The 18,946-nt window shown below is 39.0% G+C and overlaps 1 protein-coding gene and 1 long non-coding RNA gene across 12 annotated transcripts in view; one reads left to right on the top strand and one right to left on the bottom strand.

Annotated features, from left to right (window-relative positions):
* inpp4b (inositol polyphosphate-4-phosphatase type II B) overlaps positions 1 to 18,946 on the bottom strand; it is an 801,341-nt gene that overhangs the window by 38,411 nt on the left and 743,984 nt on the right. For all 11 annotated transcript variants that reach the window (XM_073042760.1, XM_073042761.1, XM_073042759.1 and 8 more), the window contains 4 exons: positions 17,684 to 17,807; positions 12,159 to 12,291; positions 6,420 to 6,560; positions 4,581 to 4,678 (listed from right to left, as the gene is read on the bottom strand). In XM_073042760.1, coding sequence (XP_072898861.1) covers positions 4,581 to 4,678; positions 6,420 to 6,560; positions 12,159 to 12,291; positions 17,684 to 17,807 — 496 coding nt within the window. The remainder of the gene's footprint in view (positions 1 to 4,580; positions 4,679 to 6,419; positions 6,561 to 12,158; positions 12,292 to 17,683; positions 17,808 to 18,946) is intronic.
* The window catches only part of LOC140726415 (uncharacterized), a 51,346-nt gene that overhangs the window by 28,642 nt on the left and 3,758 nt on the right, over positions 1 to 18,946 (top strand). The gene's annotated exons all lie outside the window — the stretch shown is intronic.

Here is an 18,946-nt window from a genome sequence, read left to right on the forward strand (position 1 = left end):
ATCTTAAACACACCTTCACTGGAATGTTTACTTTCTATTCCTATGATTAAGCATTAAGAAAATTTTGTTTTGATAACTCATTGTCTGCTTGCATCTCCAGCTTGCCAACATTTCTTGCATCAACACACCTGCATTCCAATACAGCTAGCCTGGCTTTTTGCCTTCTTCTAATTTTCCTGCTCTTTTTATTTAATTCATTCATAATACAGCACCAAAAAGAGTCTTCATCCCCCTTGGAAGTTTTCATGTTTTATTTTTCACAACATTGAATCATAGTGCATTTAATTTGGCTTTTTTTTTTGACACTGATCAAGACTCAAGAAAAAGACTCTTTCATGTTAAAGTAAAAACAGATCTCTACAAAGTGATCTAAATTTAATTACAAATATAAAACATAAAATAATTGATTGCACAGTATTCACCCTCTTTAATATGACACACCAAATTATCAATGGCGCTGCCAATTAGTTTTAGAAGTCACCATAAAAAGTCCAGCTACAAATTTTTCAGCATTTAATATCATCATTCCCACAATGCTGATTGTGGTATGCTTTTGGTATGCTGGCCTTTATAAATCAGAGCACTGAGTATAGGAGTTGGGATGTAATGTTAAAATTGTACAAGGCATTGATGAGGCCAAATTTGGAGTATTGTGTACAGTTCTGGTCACCGAATTACAGGAAAGATGTCAACAAAATAGAGAGAGTACAGAGGAGATTTACTAGAATGTTAACTGGGTTTCAGCACCTAAGTTACAGGGGAAGATTGAACAAGTTAGATTTTTATTCTTTGGAGAATAGAAGGTTGAGTGGGGACTTGATAGAGGCATTTAAAATTATGAGGGGGATAGACAGAGTTGATGTGGATAGGCTTTTTCCATTGAGAGTAGGGGAGATTCAAACAAGAGGACATGAGTTGAGAGTTAAAGGGCAAAAGTTTAGGGGTAACATGAGGGGGAACTTCTTTACTCAGAGAGTGGTAGCTGTGTGGAACGAGTTTCCAGTAGAAGTGGTAGAGGCAGGTTCAATTTTGTCATTTAAAAAAAAATTGGATAGGTATATGGACAGGAAAGGAATGGAGGGTTATGGGCTGAGTGCAGGTAGGTGGGACTAGGTGAGAGTAAGCTAGTCTCATGGACTAGAAGGGCCGAGATGGCCTGTTTCCGTGCTGTAATTGTTATATGGTTATTGAGAAGTTGCAGAACCTGGGCCTCTGTACCTCCTTCTGTAATTGGATCCTCGACTTCCTAACCAGAAGGCCACAGTCTGTGCGGATTGGTGATAACATACCCCCTTTGGAGATGATCAACACTGGAGCACCTCAGGGGTGTGTGCTTAGCCCACTGCTCTACTCTCTGTATACACATGACTGTGTGGCTAGGCATAGCTCCAATACCATCTACAAATTTGCTGAAGATACAACCATTGTTGGTAGAATCTCAGGTGGTGATGAGAGAGTGTACAGGAGTGTGATATGCCAACCAGTGGAGTGGTGCCACAGCAACAACCTGGCACTCAACGTCAGTAAGACGAAAGGGCTGACTGTGGACTTCAGGAAGGGTAAGATTCAGGAACAGCTACTTCCCCTCTGCCATCCAAATCCTAAATGGACTTTGAAGCTTTGGACACTACCTCACTTTTTAAAAAATATATAGTATTAGTGTTTTTGCACATTTTTAATAGTCTATTCAATATACGTACTTGATTTATTTGTTTATTTATTAGGTTCTATTTTATTTATTATTATTATTATTATTATTATTATTATTATTATTATTATTATTATTATTATTTTTCTCTGTCGCTGCTAGATTATGTATTGCATTGAACTGCTTCTGCTAAGTTAATAAATTTCACGTCACATGCCGGTGATAATAAACCTGATTCTGATTTTTATGCAATCTGATAGAGCTTGAGCAGTTTTGTAAAGAATGGGGGAGAATTGGAATGTCAAGCTGTGCAAAGCTGAGAGAGACCTATCCACACAGACTCAAGGCTGCAATTGCTACCAAATGTGCATCTACTAAATACTGATCGAAGGGGGTGAATACTTACACAGTCAATAATTTTTAGTTTTGTATTTGTTTTTAATTTAGATCACTTTGTAGAGATCTGTTTTCACTCTGACACGAAAGAGTCTTTTTCTGTTGACCAGTGTCAAAAAAACAGCCAAACTATGTCCGCTGTGATTCAATGTTGTAAAACAATAAAACACGAAAACATCGGGGGTGGGGGGGGGGGGGGGGGGAAGAGGGATGAATACTTTCCATAGGTACTGTATGTGAGTGTTTGTCGTACAATACCATTTGACTGATTCAAAGAACACTACGGCCTGATCAATTTTGAAATGGTCCAACTCACCCACGCCACATCTTTTTGATGATTTTACTGAGTAGCATTCAAAGTCAGAACAATAAAGTACATAGGGTTCCAGCAAACTAAGGTTAATTCACCCCCTTCCCCTGTTTGATGAATGCATAATGCTGGCCTTAACAGGTCAAAAGCAAACCTATTAAACCAGCAAGACAAGGATGTATTATCCTGTCTGTTAATCACATCTGAACAAATAATTTTCCTTTCCTCGGGCAGTTTTCTTGTTGAGCATGACACCATTCTGGTTGCACTGAGAAACCACATGTAGATGGCAGCATTTATCCCTTTTACTATTTTGAGTGCAATGTAAGGTTAAGAAACACCTGTTCCCAGCATAAACTTGTTTAGTTGAACTGATAATGTTTTAGGTGATCTTGATAATCCTGCAACATGCAACTCTTGTACAGAAAAAACACTAATAATGCTGGTCCCAGTACGTGAAACCCAGTTATCAGATGCCTCATGTGATACCTTGTACCAATGCAAGATCATTGACTTCAACTGATAAGCTATAGAATTAGGTTGTTCCTTCTGTTGTGCTGCACACCGTAAGCTTCATCAAAATAATCTTGCACATGCAGCATCAGTGACTCAGCAGAGTTCAGTAAGTGGAATGTGGTGTAGCTCAGTGGTCAAACAGGAAGCTTACTACCATTGTCTCAACCATACAGCCTGTTATAGTACTTAGTGCATCTTTCATTGCCTGAGTTGATCTTTCTGGTAAAGGGCTGAAGAAGAAGGAATCTAATAAAACAGGACAGTGCAGCCTGGAGGAGAGGAAGGGAACCAAAGGGAGGTGATGGGCAGATGGGGAGAAAAGGTGAGAGGGTAACTAGAATAGGGAATGGAAAAGCAGAGAAGGGGGGGAGGGGAGTAAGATAGAGAAATTGATGTTCAAATCATCAGCTTGGAGGCTACCCTTACGGAATTTGAGGTGTTACTCTTCCAATCTGAGTGTGGCCTCATTGTAGCAGTAGAGGAAGCCATGGGCAGACGTGTCAGAATGGAAATGAGAAATCAAATTGAAATGGACTCATTTTTGGAGGACACCGGTTTTATGTTCAATGGCCTCAGCACTGAATGTGCTCTGTGCTTGTGGTTTTGGGGACTCTGCAGTTCATATTCCACGTGTTTTTGTTTGTATTTGCGTGGTTTGATTGAGGCACTTGGGCGCAGAACCGTCCCTGCACAGCGTGGCTTGCAGCTGCTGACACAGCATTGAAATGACTGACCAGTAGTTGTAGTTCCTGAACCGTTCTGGGGATTCTGCTGTTTAATGTCTCTGTGTTATTTGCAGGCCTTTTGCTGTTAGGATGATTTGTTCTTTTTTCATGCATTGGGTGTTTGAGGCTCTTTATTGTGCGGGGGTTTCCTTAAACGAGTTTTATGGTGTTTCTTTGTTCCGTGGCTGCATGCGGGAAGATGAATCATAGGGCTGTACACATACTGTCTACACACTTTTGATAATAAATGTACTTTAAAGTTGAAATGGGTAGTCACCGGGAGATCCGGCCTCGACAAAGTTGTCCTCGATGTAGAGACTCACTAACATAGAGACGGACGCACGGTGAGCACCAGACAAAGCTGGCTCCTCACCTGGAAGGACTGTTCCAGACTCTGAATGGTGGTGAGGGGGCAGGACAAATCACTTGTCCCGCTTTCTGGGATTAGTCCCAGGAGAGAAATCAATGGGGAAGGAGGAGTGGACAAGGGATTCACATGTAGAACAATCCCTACAGAAAATAGAGAGGGTGCAGGGAGGGACATGATGTGCTTAATGGCAGGATCCTGTTGGAGAGTAATGTGCTTCCCATCACAGTTAGTGCAGAGTCCCTATGGAGCATTCTATGCCTAATTTGAAGTAGCATAAAGGAGATGATTGAGCAGGAATCAGGCTGTCAAGTCAGAGAACCTGTCACAAACAGAACTTCTATTTGCATATTTAACTACCTCATGCAAAGGCTAGCCCTTTGCTCTCTCTAATATGCCCTTAACAACCCTTCTCGAAATGACAATGCTCATCAACCCCAGCCCAATCCCAATAGCAAATCTGATCCTCTTTCAGCAAACAATCACAACCACCAATGTGACCAAGAAAATACCAAAGGTTCAGAAAAATCACGAGGAACAGTAAAACATTCTAAATATCTAAAAAGAGATTAAGCACCTATCTAGAAGTCAATAGTGCTATAATATACGCATACTTACAATCAGCTGATAAGTTTTCTTGAAATGACTTGAAATATTTATTAAGTAGTTTAAAGTTCTCTTGGTTTATAATTTCCTGCAGTGAAATATCTCCAAACCTAATGACAACATATAAGATTATTGGTTAATATCAAAATATTACGTTTTATAATTTCATTAATTTCTGAACTAAGCAGAATTAGATAAATTGTAAAATGTGTATTTATAGCCCAATTTTCCCAATCCGAGGAAATTTGCAAAGCTAATGAAATGTGCAATGTGTGAGAGCTTCCTTGAAGTTGTCATAAGAAGGTCGTGGGGGTACTACCTATTAAGTGCCCCTAGTGGCATGACATTGTCTTTAACAACTAAGTCCAGCTCCTGGCCTTCACATGTGGCTTAGCTACTAAGCCTAGGAGAACCTTTTTCTACTGACAGGAGATAGGGTTTACCAGTGCTTTAAAACCAGTTGCTTCAGCCAGATGGGGCTCATCAGGTGTGATTGGCAGGTCACCTAGGAGAAGGAAAACTCTGATCTCAAACCTCCACTGTCTCGCGGCTATACTCACTCATGGTGAAGGCTTTGGTAGTAAACCTCGAGGGAAAAATCTGGAGCAGGAGTCCCTTAGGAAGCCCTATGTAGAGTTCAACGTTGACTGGCAACTCCTGAAATGGTACTGGTGCCAAACTGTAGTGGTCTTTGCTGTTCCTTTGGAATCATCAGCTACATGGGGGGTGGTGGTGGGGCTGATGTACGAGCAACAGCTTGCTCTCCATATCGTATTGCCCGAGCTTGCATATTGACTTGTGTATCACGTAGATAGCTAGAACGCAGCAATGGAGAGCCTCAAGAATGTTTGAGGTAATGTGATCAAATTAAACATACAAGGTCCCATAAATAGAGCCAAGCATAAGAACCGGTAATCTGTTGATGAGGGCTAGTGTACAAGCAAAATCTTGTTAAGCTAAAGTCTGGAAATTGGGTTATGCAATATTAAAAATGCTGTGGAACATTTTGGATTATTTGTCACTTTAATAAATGCCCTCAATGACTCTGATAGATGATATATGTCAAGTTAACTCTGTAATTTGACTTTTATAATCAACATTAAACTGGTAGATATATTAGTTATTGTTCCAACAAATAAATTCTGTAACTATTTAACTAAGTTCAGAAAAAGGTTAAAGTATGATCTATAGTTTATACTGCATTATTTTATCAAATTCCATGGAATCAGTAGTTCTCAATCTCACTGGCACAGGGAGAGAAAAAGTCATCAGTCATATTTACTACTGACTCATACTGGCTGGCCTTATTGTGCAGTAACGTCTTAAGAGGATTTTAAATCTTTTGATCTCAGAGAAATGTACACAAGAGCATGTCAGTGACAGATCCATGCTCTTTGGCCGCAGAAAAAACTCTTTTCTTTTACTCATTTAAAACATTCATCTTTAATGGCTTGGTATATATAATTTGCTTGGTTTCCTTTCATGTAATTCAATATGCTGGTCTCTCATAGCATCCATATATCAACCACCCAGCATCTCCACTCTCACAGCTCCCCAGTCTCTACTTGAGTCTAAGCCAAAGGAATCATTCTGTTCTGGAATCTAATTCATCTGGGGGTGCCAAAAATAGCTAACGGAGCCTAAGTTGCTGCCAAAGACCGCTGCTCCCAGCAAAACTGAGTTTATGGCAGCAATTGCTATTTGTTTGAAGTGGATATTGTGGTCCACTCTAGAAAAGTGCAAGTCATTTGACAGATTCTCAGGAATTTCTTGAGCTAGCTTTCCAATGAATAGAATAGATAATACTTCCAGATTAAAGCATTCAATAAACAATTTCTAAAATACTGATACCTTTCAGCCAGAGTTTGTTGTTCATTTATTCCAATGTTAAAAAACACTGGATGTACATGCAACAACTTTCCATCTTTGATTTCCTGTGGCAAAGCTTCAAACAATTTGCTGGGAAGTTGCAGCTCCACTGTGTAAAAATCTCTGCAAGAAATCCAGAAGAAGAAATAAAGCAATTATTGTTTCTAAAAATGACTTTGGAGGAAATGATGACCTGCTGCACCTGACTTTTGGAGGAAGCGAGATCCAAGCTTAGATTAATTGCACATCCATCTTCTACATTATGTAAGGAGATCTGATATCAACAGTGAATGAAAATGGAAAAAAAAAGTAACTGCAGCTGATGGAAATCTCAACTAAAAAGAATAGAGAACACTGCAAACATGCAGCTGGTTGAGCAACTTCTGACAGTGACTTCAGTTCTGGACTGTGACGTGAAATAGTGAATGGTTCCCAGCACCTGGCAAGGACTAAGATGGGTGAGATGAGAAAGGATTATGGAATTAACGTTATTTGCCAGTGAAAAATCCAATGAGAGCAAAGGTGGGTAAGAAGGAGTATCCCTGCTTCTTCCAACTCCTGAGGAGTCCAAAGAAAAAGTTAAAACCACATATTGCCTCTAGCAAAGTTCAAGCAACTTCCTTCTTCAAGCAACTTCTCCATGAAGCCAATGGCATCATGGAGCTGTGGTTTTTATCTTTCAATTAGGTCTTCAGCTGATCACGATAGAGTCTTGGCTGAATAGAAAGCTGAGGAAGACATTGTTCCTGGGAAAGAAGAAAGACTGTACATCAACCCTTCTGATCTCAAGAACATATTAGCCTCTTGAGATACCATCACCAACAATCGACTGCTACCAGCAACTCTAACATCACTCAAAAAATACCCAAGAATGTGGTTTGCAACAAGTATCAACCAGTGCAAGAGGAGGTACATGTTACTCCAAAAATCTGCATCCAATAGCTTCCTTTTTCATGGAATCTTACATAAATTATGGAACTTCTTTATACTACTTTTACAATTGTTTTACAGTTTTTTGAAGGCAAGAATTTTCTGTTCAGTAGTTTATTCAATAATCAGATTTTCATAACATGCTCATTGAATAGAGTGCTGAGCATGTTGTTAACATCTGGTCATTGAATAACTATAAAACAACCATTAAAATAACATCCCCAATGCCATTAGGCTTTACAATTCAATCACCAGGACTTAAGAACTTTTTAAAAGCTATTATTAATGCTTTTTGAGATAGTGATTTAGATGCATATCATATTTTTTTACTGAGTTAAGTATTGTATGTAATTAGTTTTGCTACAACAAGTGTATGGGACATTGGAAAAAAAGTTGAATTTCCCCATGGGGATGAATAAAGTATCTATCTATCTATCTATCTTTGCATTTCCAGCATTCAAACTAAGGCTGCAGTTTCCAGCAATCAAAATTTAAAACCTGAAAATGCTAGAAATACTTAAGCAGCGAATGTGAGGTCAAGCTTTCAGGACAATCTGAAAGCGGGGGTGGATCATCCAATTAAAATGCTGCTGGGCAGGGAGGTCAGGATGTAGGGTCAGCAATTCCAAAGGAGAGACAATGTGATTCTTGGTCAGGGCCTGGTGGGAAACTTGCTACTAAAGGCTTTCTCATGTGCCTGTCCCCATTTCCTTTCTAGAAAGCTGATGCTGTGGAATTGTTTGATATATGTGAAAGAACTTAAGTGTGTTGTGACTTCTAATTGAACCATAGTTAAGAGTCTACAATCTTACAGAACATTTGGAACCATAACAATAATGCATCCAAACTGAGATCACCAACTGGAAATAATGTTCAAATTCAAAATACCTGAATAAAATTGCAGTATTTGGATACTCATGTACACACAATCTCTGTGATGGTTGCCAACTTTGGATGTGGTTACTCTGGAGAGTGTGCAGTGGAGACTCATCACAATAGATTGGTGGGACTTCAGTTGTAGATTAGATTGAATAGGCAAAGGAGTACTCTGACAGGAATACAGTCTACCTCGCCTATGTAAGGGTTCAATTTACTGTAAATTAGAAACATCCATTTCTATAGCCACCCACATTGTACTGTTCTGTATACAATTCTTATAATTCTTTCATTTCATAAAATATCTTCCATCTTCACCCCAACTATACCCATAGTTAAACAAATAGGACATGTACTATATCCCATTGTTAATAAGCATTACAAACATTTTACTATTAATGTTTTTTTCTCAGCTCGAGCTGCTAAAACCTGAGGTAGGGAGATAACCAAACACACTCAACCCCATACACCTGCCTTCTCGCCATATCGTTTGATATCCTAACCGATCAGGAAGTTATCAACTTCCGCTTTAAGTATACTCATGGACTTAGCCTCCTCAGATGACTGTGGCAGAGCATTCCACAGCTTCACCACTCTCTGACTAAAAAGTTTCCTCCTTACTTCTGTTCTAAAAGGTCACCCCTCAATTTTGAGGCCGTGCCCTCTAGTTCTAGATACCCCCATCATAGGAAACATTCTCTCTGCATCCACCCTAACTAGTCCCTTCAACATTCACTAGGGTTCAGTGAGATACCTCCCTCATTCTTCTAAATTCAAGTGGGCACAGGCCCAAAGCTGCCAAACACTCCTCATATGTTAACCCCTTCATTCTGGGAATCATCCGTGTGTACCCCCAATGGATTCTCTCCAATGACAACACATTCTTTCTGAGACATGGGCCCAAAACTGTTGACAATACTCCAAGTGCAGCCTGACTAGTGTCTTATAAAGGTTCTCCTTACTTTCATATTCTATTCCCCCGAAAATAAATACCAACACTGCATTTGCCTTCTTTACCACAGACTAAACCTGTAAATTAACCTTGGGTAAGTCATGTATGAGGACATCCAAGTCCCTTTGCACCTCTGACGTTTGAATCTTCTCCCCACTTAGATAATAGTCTGCACTATTGTTCCTTGTACCAAAATGTGTTATCATACTTTTCCCAACACTGCATTCCATCTACCACATTTTTTGCCCATTCTACCAATTTGTCTAAGTCCTGCTGCAATTTCATTGCTTCCTCAGCACTACCCACCCCTCCACCTACCTTCGTATCATCTGCAAACTTTGCCATAAAGCTATCAATTCCATTATCCAAATAATTCAAATGCGGCCTGACTAGTGTCTTATAAAGCCTCAGCATTATCTCTTTGCTTTTATATTCTAGTCCCCTTGAAATAAATGCCAACATTGCATTAGCCTTCTTTACCACAGACTCAACCTGTAAATTAACCTTCTGTGAGTCTTGCACAAGGACTTCTAAGACCCTCTACACTTGATGTTTCAACCTTCTCCCCATTTAGATAATAGTCCGCAGTAATTTTCCTTTTACCAAAATGCATTTCCCAACACAATATTCTATCCTTTGGAATTCTTTGAGAAAATAACAGGCAGGATAGACAAAAGAGTCTCAGTGAATATCGTTTACTTGGATTTTCAGAAGATCTTTGAAAAGACATTGTCAACCTTATAAACATGTGGCTGTCAGACCTCTACTTAAATAGCCAAAACTTGATAGTAAAGTACTAGCTAACTACAAGCATACAATCAAATTTTCCCAATCTGGGCAAAATTCCTGAGAAAGGTATTTTCATCCAACTCACCGATTTTCTAAATGAGAAAAGTATTTTCTGAATCAGTCAGTTGTAAGGAAGGCAAATGCGATCTTAGCAGTCATTTTGAGACGACTAAAATACAACAGTAGGGATGTAATGTTGCGGTGTTATAAGGCATTGGTCAGACAGTATTCTGAGCAGTGTTGGGCCCCATATCTACAAAAAGATGTGCTGGCATTGGAGAAGATTCAGAGGAGGTTCACAAGATTCAGTGAATGTAAGGGTTAATGTGTGAGGAGTGATTGATAGCTCTGGGCCTGTACTCATGGGAGCTTAGAAGAATGAGGGAGGATCTCATTGAAACCTGCCGGATATCGAAAGGCCTAGATAGAGTGGATGTGGAGAGGATGTTTCCTACAGTGGGGGGAGTCTAGAACCAGTGGAATAGGCAGGTTGTCTCTTTAGATAAGATATGAAGAGGAATTTAATCAGCCAGAGGATGATGGAATCTGTGGAAATCATTGCCACAGACCACTGTGAAGGCCAAATCATTGGGTATACTCAAAATGGAGCTAGCTGGATACTTAACTAGTAAGGACATCAAAGGTTATAGAGAGAAGCCAGGAGAATGGAGTTGAGAGGGAAAATAAATCAGCTATGATCGAACGGTAGAGCAGACTTGATGGGTTTTTATGGAAACTCGTTTGCCCTAAAGTATTCACAATGGTTTTGAATGCAGCATTTATTAATGTGCAAATATGTGGCCATAAACCATTGATAGGGTCGAAAAGAAAGCTTTTGACACATTGGCCTTCATAAATCAAAGTATTGAGTACAGGAGATGGATGTTATAACTAACTTAATGCCTAATTTAGAGTATTGTGGGCAGTTTTGATCACCTAGCTACAAGAAAGATATAAACAAGGTTGAAAGAGTACAGTGAAAATTTTAAAGGACATTGCTGGGTCTGGATGAACTGAGTTATATGGAAAGATTGAATAGGTTAGGACTTTATTCCTTGGAATGCCGAAGATTGAGAGGAAGTTTGATAGAGGTATACAGAATTATGAGGGGCATAGATGGGTTAAGTGCAAGTAGTCTTTTTCCACTGATGTTGGCTGGGACTTCAACTGGAAATCATGGGTTAAGGGTGAAAGGTGAAAAGTTTAAAGGGAATAGGAGGGGGAACCTCTTCACTCAGATGGTGGTGAGAGAGTGGAATGAGCTGCCAGAGTGACTGGTGCATGCGAGCTCGATTTCAACATTTAAGAGAGTGGATAGGTACATGGATGGTATGAAGGGCTCTGGACCCGGTGCAGGTCGATGAGAGTAGGCAGTTTAAAAGGCCCAGCATGGACTAGATGGGCTGATGGGCCTGTTTCTGTGCTGTACTTGTCTATGATGCTATGATGATGACTCTAAACCTTCCATATTTCAGGAATGCAGCAGTTGCAGATTCCTGCCTCCATCAATGTGATTGTGAAAATGGCATCTTAAACAGTTGCTCCAGACTCAAAACAGTTCTGCTTGGAACCAATACACACTCCACTAGATTAAATGGAATTCCTTTCACTATTTCCTTCCCATCTGAACTATACACCTAATAATGCAGATGAAACAAGGCCAATATCACTATGAATTTCGATGTGTTTTATTTCCGAAATAACTGAACTAACAGAACAAATAAGATCAAATACTTAAAGCGTATTCATTAAATTTACGATAAAGTAATAACAATCTATCATGTACTGTTTCCAAGCTTCAGTCATATTGAGGGCAATGGTTTGAATTTACAGGCCATAAAATAAACAGGTTAAAACTCCAGCTCTCTTTACAATGGCTACTGGTATCTAATTACCAAGTGAGTCAGTCATTCTACATAAGAATATATGTTATCAGGAGCAGGAGTTTGCCACTCACACTCTCAAGCCAGCTCTGTCATTTTGTATGATCTTAATAATCTTCAACATGTGCAATGAATCTATGACCTTTGATCAGTTCTAAATTTTCTCAGAAATTTCAATGCAGTGAACTTTGACATTGTATCATATTGTACAGTGTTAGTGTAAATCCTGTAAGATTACATTCTAACATGATTATACAAAAGTTTGAGACTATTTTGAAAAAATTTGCTTACCGTATTCCAGTCACAACAGGATAAAGGTCAGCACTAGCACTCTCTTCCATCTGTGCTTCAACAACTTTAAATGACACTTTCTGTAAATCTGTTATTGCAACTGACATGTCTTCTAGCATTCCGATCTCTTCACCTAGATGTAAGAGCACATACCCTTCAATTATCAGCAAGATACATTTCCAGAGCCAATTTTTAGGCCACGGCAGAGAGGTGGTTGGCTGATAAACTCCTATCTGATCTAAGTAACAAACAGAGAGTTATTTACCAGCCACAGAACAATTAAGCAAACAGTTCAGCAGTGTAAGCAGATTCCTCGAGCATAGGACTGATGCACCATCAATAACTCACTCTGAGACGTAAGAAGTTTTATTGACTGGAAGAATGAACAACACTACATCCTGGAGAATGAGGCCGGGCTCAGGCCTCAATCGCCTTTATACAGGGGTCTGTGGGAGGAGCCACAGGAGCAGTCCAGACAGGTATATGTAGTTCACCACAAGAACCTGATTAATTATAGTGCAAAGATAATTATTTTGCAAAGTGGTCAAAGTGGTTGTGACTTGGGTTGATGGCATTAGCTGGCTCTGCAGTTTCCACGTAGTAGAACAACTTCTGCCAACAGTAAACTAAGAACAAATTATATAGTTAAGAGCTAAAAGCCTTAAAACTTTATTTTACACTGAAGCAGAATTATTGACAATTATTACCCTGCTTTAAGTTCATCCCATATAAGGTTCACCTGAATGTTTAATGTGGAGCTCTCAGGCCTGTGCAATAGACACGGTGAATTTTAGAAACCAGGAGAGCATAAATAATGTGAGGAGCGGAGTTGGCAACTGAGATGCAGATGGGCTTCAAACATGTTATCAGTAACCCTCAATATCAGAATTGAGAATTCAGTTGATTTCCTAAATGATAATTCTATCACTTAACACTTTCACGATGACAATAATGTCTTTAAGGTCAAAGCAAATCATCTGTGCATGTTTAACTAAACTTCCAATCATAAGCTAACTTCAACTTCATAGAAAAAGAAAAAAAAGATAATGCCAATATAAAAAAAACCTAGTTATGATCCCAATTGTTGTAGGCAAGGGAAGTTCAGATTTAACCACTGATAAGACTTAAATTGCTTTTTCCTCATTTGCTTACCAGATGGAAACATTCAAACATTTTGTAAATTCTTAATTGTCCTTGAGAAGCAACAATGAACTGATTTTGTAAACTGTTCCAGTACATTTGGTGTATCCTTTCCCACACAACTATTAGGTCAGGATTTCAATCAATCACAATGAAGTAGAGGCAAAACGTATTTTGAATCTTTGCAGATTTCAGATGGGCAGCAGCATCTTTTAAAGTGCTGTGCCCATTAGATGCACATACTTACTGTGAAAATAGAGGGGTGGTATTGCTTCACCCCTTCTGGATACAGCAGATATCTTTAATGTATTTCACAGAAGCTAATAGGGCAAGGGACAGCTGATTAAGGGTCATAGGTTGCTATACTGTGTCTGGGTGTACATCATACCATGGAGGAGGAAAGGGTATTATCAGTAGTTAGTAAATGGGTATTGGAAGAAGCACGATGCAGCATGGGTCCTGTGAGGCAATCAGAAATTAATGGGGTTGGGTTGAGAGTCGAGCTTGACACTTAGTCTGAAAGGGTTGGAAAGTTGGTAAGTCAGTCCCATCTGAAGCTTATACATAGAAACATAGAAAATAGGTGCAGGAGTAGGCCATTCGGCCCTTCGGCCCTGCACCGCCATTCAGTATGATCATGGCTGATCATCCAACTCAGAACCCTGTACCTGCTTTCTCTCCATACCCCCTGATCCCTTTAGCCACAAGGGCCATATCTAACTTCCTTTTAAATATAACCAATGAATCGGCCTCAACTGTTTATACCTTTATACCTGGCTACAAAGATCTTAGAGAGACGCTAAACAACACTAATATAACACTTTTTTTCTGGAAATGACCGCAATTAACAATTACCCACAGAACAACATTATTCAGTTCCCCAAAATTTTAAAAGGAATGTTACATGTGAAATTATGTCAATGACAAACATAATCCTGTACAAAGATCAACTGTAAGAAATAACTAATTGAATGCCCAGTATATCATTAAACTTAATAAATGTCTCTGCTGGCATTTTGTCATCTATTGATTTTGGATTCAATTGCTCTAAAAAATACCAACATGATAGGATTAGTTTTCTGAACCAATCAGAAACCAGTATTCTCAATAAATAAGAATAGCTTAGCTGCTGAAAAAGAGGTGTAGAGAGTTGGAAAAGTTTATTTGCAGTGATGAGAGTCTTATCAGCTGAAGGCAGTGCTGATCATAGTTCAAAGTACAAAGTAAATATGTTCTGAAAGTATATATATGTCATCATATACAACCATGAGATTCATTTTCTGCGGGCATTCACATAAATACAAAAAACACAGCAGAATCAATGACAAACTGTGCAAAACAAAAAGAAAATAAATAAATTAATTAATTAATGCACAAACAAGCAGATATGCAAGCAATACAAGTTGAGAAAATGAGATGAAGACTCCTTGAAAGTCAGTCTATAGTTTGTGGAAACGGTTCAGTGATGAGGCAAGTGAAGTTGTCACCTTTGGTTCAAGAGCCTGGTGTTTGAGGGTTAATAACTGTTCCTGAACCTGGTGGTGTGGATCCTGAGGCTCCTGTACCTTCTTCCTGATGGCAGCATTGAGAAGAGAGCATGACCTGGGTGGTGGGGAGCCTTGATGATGGATGCTGCTTTCCTCTCTACCACACATCTACAGAAGCTTTGGATAACATGAAATCCAGTGGCACCGCTGTGCCTTCTTTATAATGGCGCTTAAGCGCTGGACCCAGGTGAGATGCTTGGAAATAGTAACAATGAGGAACTTAAAGTTGCTGTCCCTCTTCAGCTCTGATCTCCCAATGAATACAAGCTCATGGGCTTTGGGTTTCTGCCCCCCGAAGTCAATAATCAGTTGCTAGGTCTTGCTGACATTGAGTGAGAGGTTGTTGTGATTTCATTCAGCCAGGTTTTCAATCTCTCTCCCATATGCAGATTTATCAATTCATCACCACCTTTGATTCAGCCAACAACAGTGGTGTCGTCAGCAAACTTAAATATGGCTTTGGAGCTGTGCTTAGTCTCACGGTCGTAAGTGTAAAGCGAATAGAGCAGAGGCTAAGCACGCAGCCTTCTGGTGCACCTGAGCTGATGGAGATCGTAGAGGAGATGTTGTTGCCAATCTAAACTGACTGACATCTGCAAGTGAAGTAATCAAGGATCCAGTTGTACAAGGAGGTATTGAGGCCAAGGTCTTGAAGCTTATTTATTAGTTTTGAGGGGATAATACTATTGGAAACAGAACTGTAATCAATGAAGAGTATCCTGATGTATGCATCTACATTGTCCAGATGTTCCAGGGTTGAGTGAAGAGCCAATGAAATGGCCTCTGCTGTTGACCTGTTGTGACAATAGGCAAATTAGAGTGGATCCAAATTGCTTCTCAAGCAGGAGTTGATATGTTTCATCACTAACTTCTCAAAGCACTTCATCACAGTTGAAATAAGTGCTACTGGACAATAGTCCTTGAGGCTGGTTGCCACATTCTTCTAGGGTACTGGGATAACTGAAGACTGCTTGAAGCAGGTAGGTACCTCAGACTGCTGAAGCAAGAGCTAAAGATCTCAGTGAACACTCCAGCCAGTTGATCAGCATGGGTCTTTAGTACTCGACCAGGCACCCCATCTGGGCCAACTGTTAATGGTTGAATGACCAAATATATGATGAGTAAGAGACAAGGGTTATGCAAAAGAGTGGAGATGTTTGAAAACATGATGAATATTTTTTAAAGCTCTCTAAGTATAAAAGCAAAGCAGCAATTTTGCTTATGTTGTAGTTATATTCACTCTTGAGTAACTTTTAGAAGTTTGTAAAGGCCACAAGGCTGTGCAATTACATTCAGCAAAATGATAACAACATTTTTAATTACCGTAGGTTTAAATTACAGGGACTGCAATACTTTTTACTTGATTAGAGAAGGTCCACTAGTTGGACTGATTCTGTGCTAAAAGAACAAAGTTTTAATTAGACAGATTAAAGGTTATTGAGATTAAGTTATCTTCTTTCTATCTCGCAATTCTTTCCTGGATTCAATGAGAAACATCTGAGAATGAAAGAGAAACAGAAAAAGTGAAGCAAAATGCAGGATAATTTAAAGTGACCAGAGTAATTTCTCAAGTGGAAGTGACAAATTGTAAAACAATAATTTTAATAATATTAAAGGGAAAGTAATGCCAAGTTAGTAAGGTAAAGAAAATATACAAAAATAAAAGCAACAGCTCATAAAAAGCTTCAGTCAAAAGAAGAACCTTTGGTGACCCCCTCAGGTGCTGGAGTGTAATAACTTTACAACACAAAGACAGTTTGTCAATCATTTGGATTGTTACCTGTACATGGTGTTGAAATTAAGTAATATGTTTCAAATTTAGTTCAACACTAAAATTTGATACTTCCATGCAATATGGAAGGAAGCCTTTAAGGCCTTGTAGTCAACACCTTCCAATGTCTGTGCTTAATTTTCTGTAATACATTGTCACATCCACTGCCTTGTAAGATACAGAATATGAAAGTTATGACTATCTATGCAAGGAAATTTCCCTTATAACTTCTATAATGATGGTAAGTTATTTCAGCAAGCATTAATCAAACTGTAGCATTATCACTTTAGCATTATGTTTTTAAACACTCCAGGTTCCTGAAGGTTCATGGGAAATTTTGCATTGCCTATATAAACTTGTTTAACTAAAAGTTCAAACAGGAAAGAAAATTCTCAAAATTGGTCCAACTTCAGGGTCCATTTCCAGAATGCTTACATAACTTTACACAGAACAACATGCTACACCTCAGAATCATCTTTTAGCCAAAAGCAAAATTAGACTGCAGCTCTATGTAGTTTATTTGAATGGTACGAGACAGAAATTCTTTCAAATAAGAATGGTAAATTCAGCATAAAGCATAAATGTAAAGTGCTTTGAGGATATGATAGAAGTATGAATTCTACATCAAAGATGTATTTTGTATACAGGTAACACAAGGGCACACAGTGTGTACATTTAGGTGTTTAAGGCAACAAACTAAGATTGTATTATCTGAGTAACTTAGCCACCACCTACAGCTGCTCTTGTTAACTTTCATCAGCACTTCCACATTACAGGAACACAAGCGATTCAGTAAATCTTGAGAATCACACACACAATGCTTGAGAAACTCAGCAAGTCAGGCATCATCAATGAATGGAAGAAGCAGTCAATGTGTCTGATGAAGGATCTTGGCCCAAAACATTGACTGTTTACTCCTCTTCAGACCTGCTGAGATCCTCCAGCATTTTATGTGTGCTTGCTCCCTCTTACACTGTTATAGAGTACTTCCAACAAACAGCCTGAACTACAGCAGGTTTCCTGAAGCTAGTAAGCGATGTGTTCATAAAACTAGACATGTTACTCACTGTATGTGCTGAGAAGTCCTTCAAACTGCACCAGCAAACCCACTGTGTGAAGCTGCAGTAGAAAACCCTGATCGTGCAAACAAGTTTGCAGTTTGATCACAAACCCACAGACCAGACCTGCAAGCTAACAAGAACAAGAAAACTGATAAGGCATTAAATTTATATTCTATTGTAGTATTTCATTTTATCAACAAAAGCATAGTTATAATGAAAATTTCTTCAGGACTACATGCAAAACAGTAGGGAAGATGACATTAGTAAGATTTCCGACACAAAATGCTGGAGGAATGACTCAGCAAATCAGGCAGTATCTGTTGAGGGAAATAAACAGATGGTATTTCAGTCTGAGATCCTTCATCAGGATTCTTTTAATTTAAAAAAATTCTTATCTATTCTTATTAGGCAGCATTATGCTTTTACTTCAGTAAGGACAGGAAGATGCTGTTGTGTGATTTCCTGTAGAGTAGCCATTGCACACCAACTTTGACAAAGCCTTGATATAGAAAAATCTTGGTCCAAGGACAGTGGGTCTTAGATGAAGCTAAGATACATACACAGGTAGGAAGATAAGCATACAATAACTACTCACACTCCAGTTGAAAGCTTATGAACAGTGATTCTATCCAAATTTTGTACCCTGACTCAGACTCTATGACTCTCCATCAGTGCATTCTACTTCTAAAACCTCTCCCAACTCCTCCCAATCCTCAAATCCTCCTTTTCTCATCCATTTCCTCCTTGACTCACACTCTCTTTCTCCCCTCTCTAGACACCCTTCCTTCACCCTTTTACTTTTCAAGGGAAAACTCTGAGAAGCACCAACATATTGTGTTCTGACATTAGAGGAATGGGTGCTTTGAAAATATTTGAGGAAAAGATAAAATTATATGGAGGAGTTGGATGGAATTGAGACGGATAATTTCAGTTGATGACCTCTGGCACAATCGGTCCAAAGGAATCCATCTATGCTATAAATTCAATTGCTCTTACTGCTGGTACCGTGAAGAAGATGGAAACAAAACTCTGTCTGTTCCCTCAGGCTGACATTCAACAATAAAATGCTATGGTGTTATTTTCTCGCGAGGAGCAGTTCAAAACAAATGAAAGTGGTAATACATCTTCAGAAAATATGGGCACTTGGGGTTTCCATTAGAATGTCATGCTTTTGGGAAGAATGTAAAATGGATAAGCTGAAAGAATCTGTTATCTTATTATGGAGCTACTCTTCTAATTGGTTTGAACAAGCAGTTCTCACTGTCATGT

The sequence above is a fragment of the Hemitrygon akajei genome, chromosome 4, assembly GCF_048418815.1.
Source record: "Hemitrygon akajei chromosome 4, sHemAka1.3, whole genome shotgun sequence".
NCBI lineage: Eukaryota > Metazoa > Chordata > Chondrichthyes > Myliobatiformes > Dasyatidae > Hemitrygon > Hemitrygon akajei.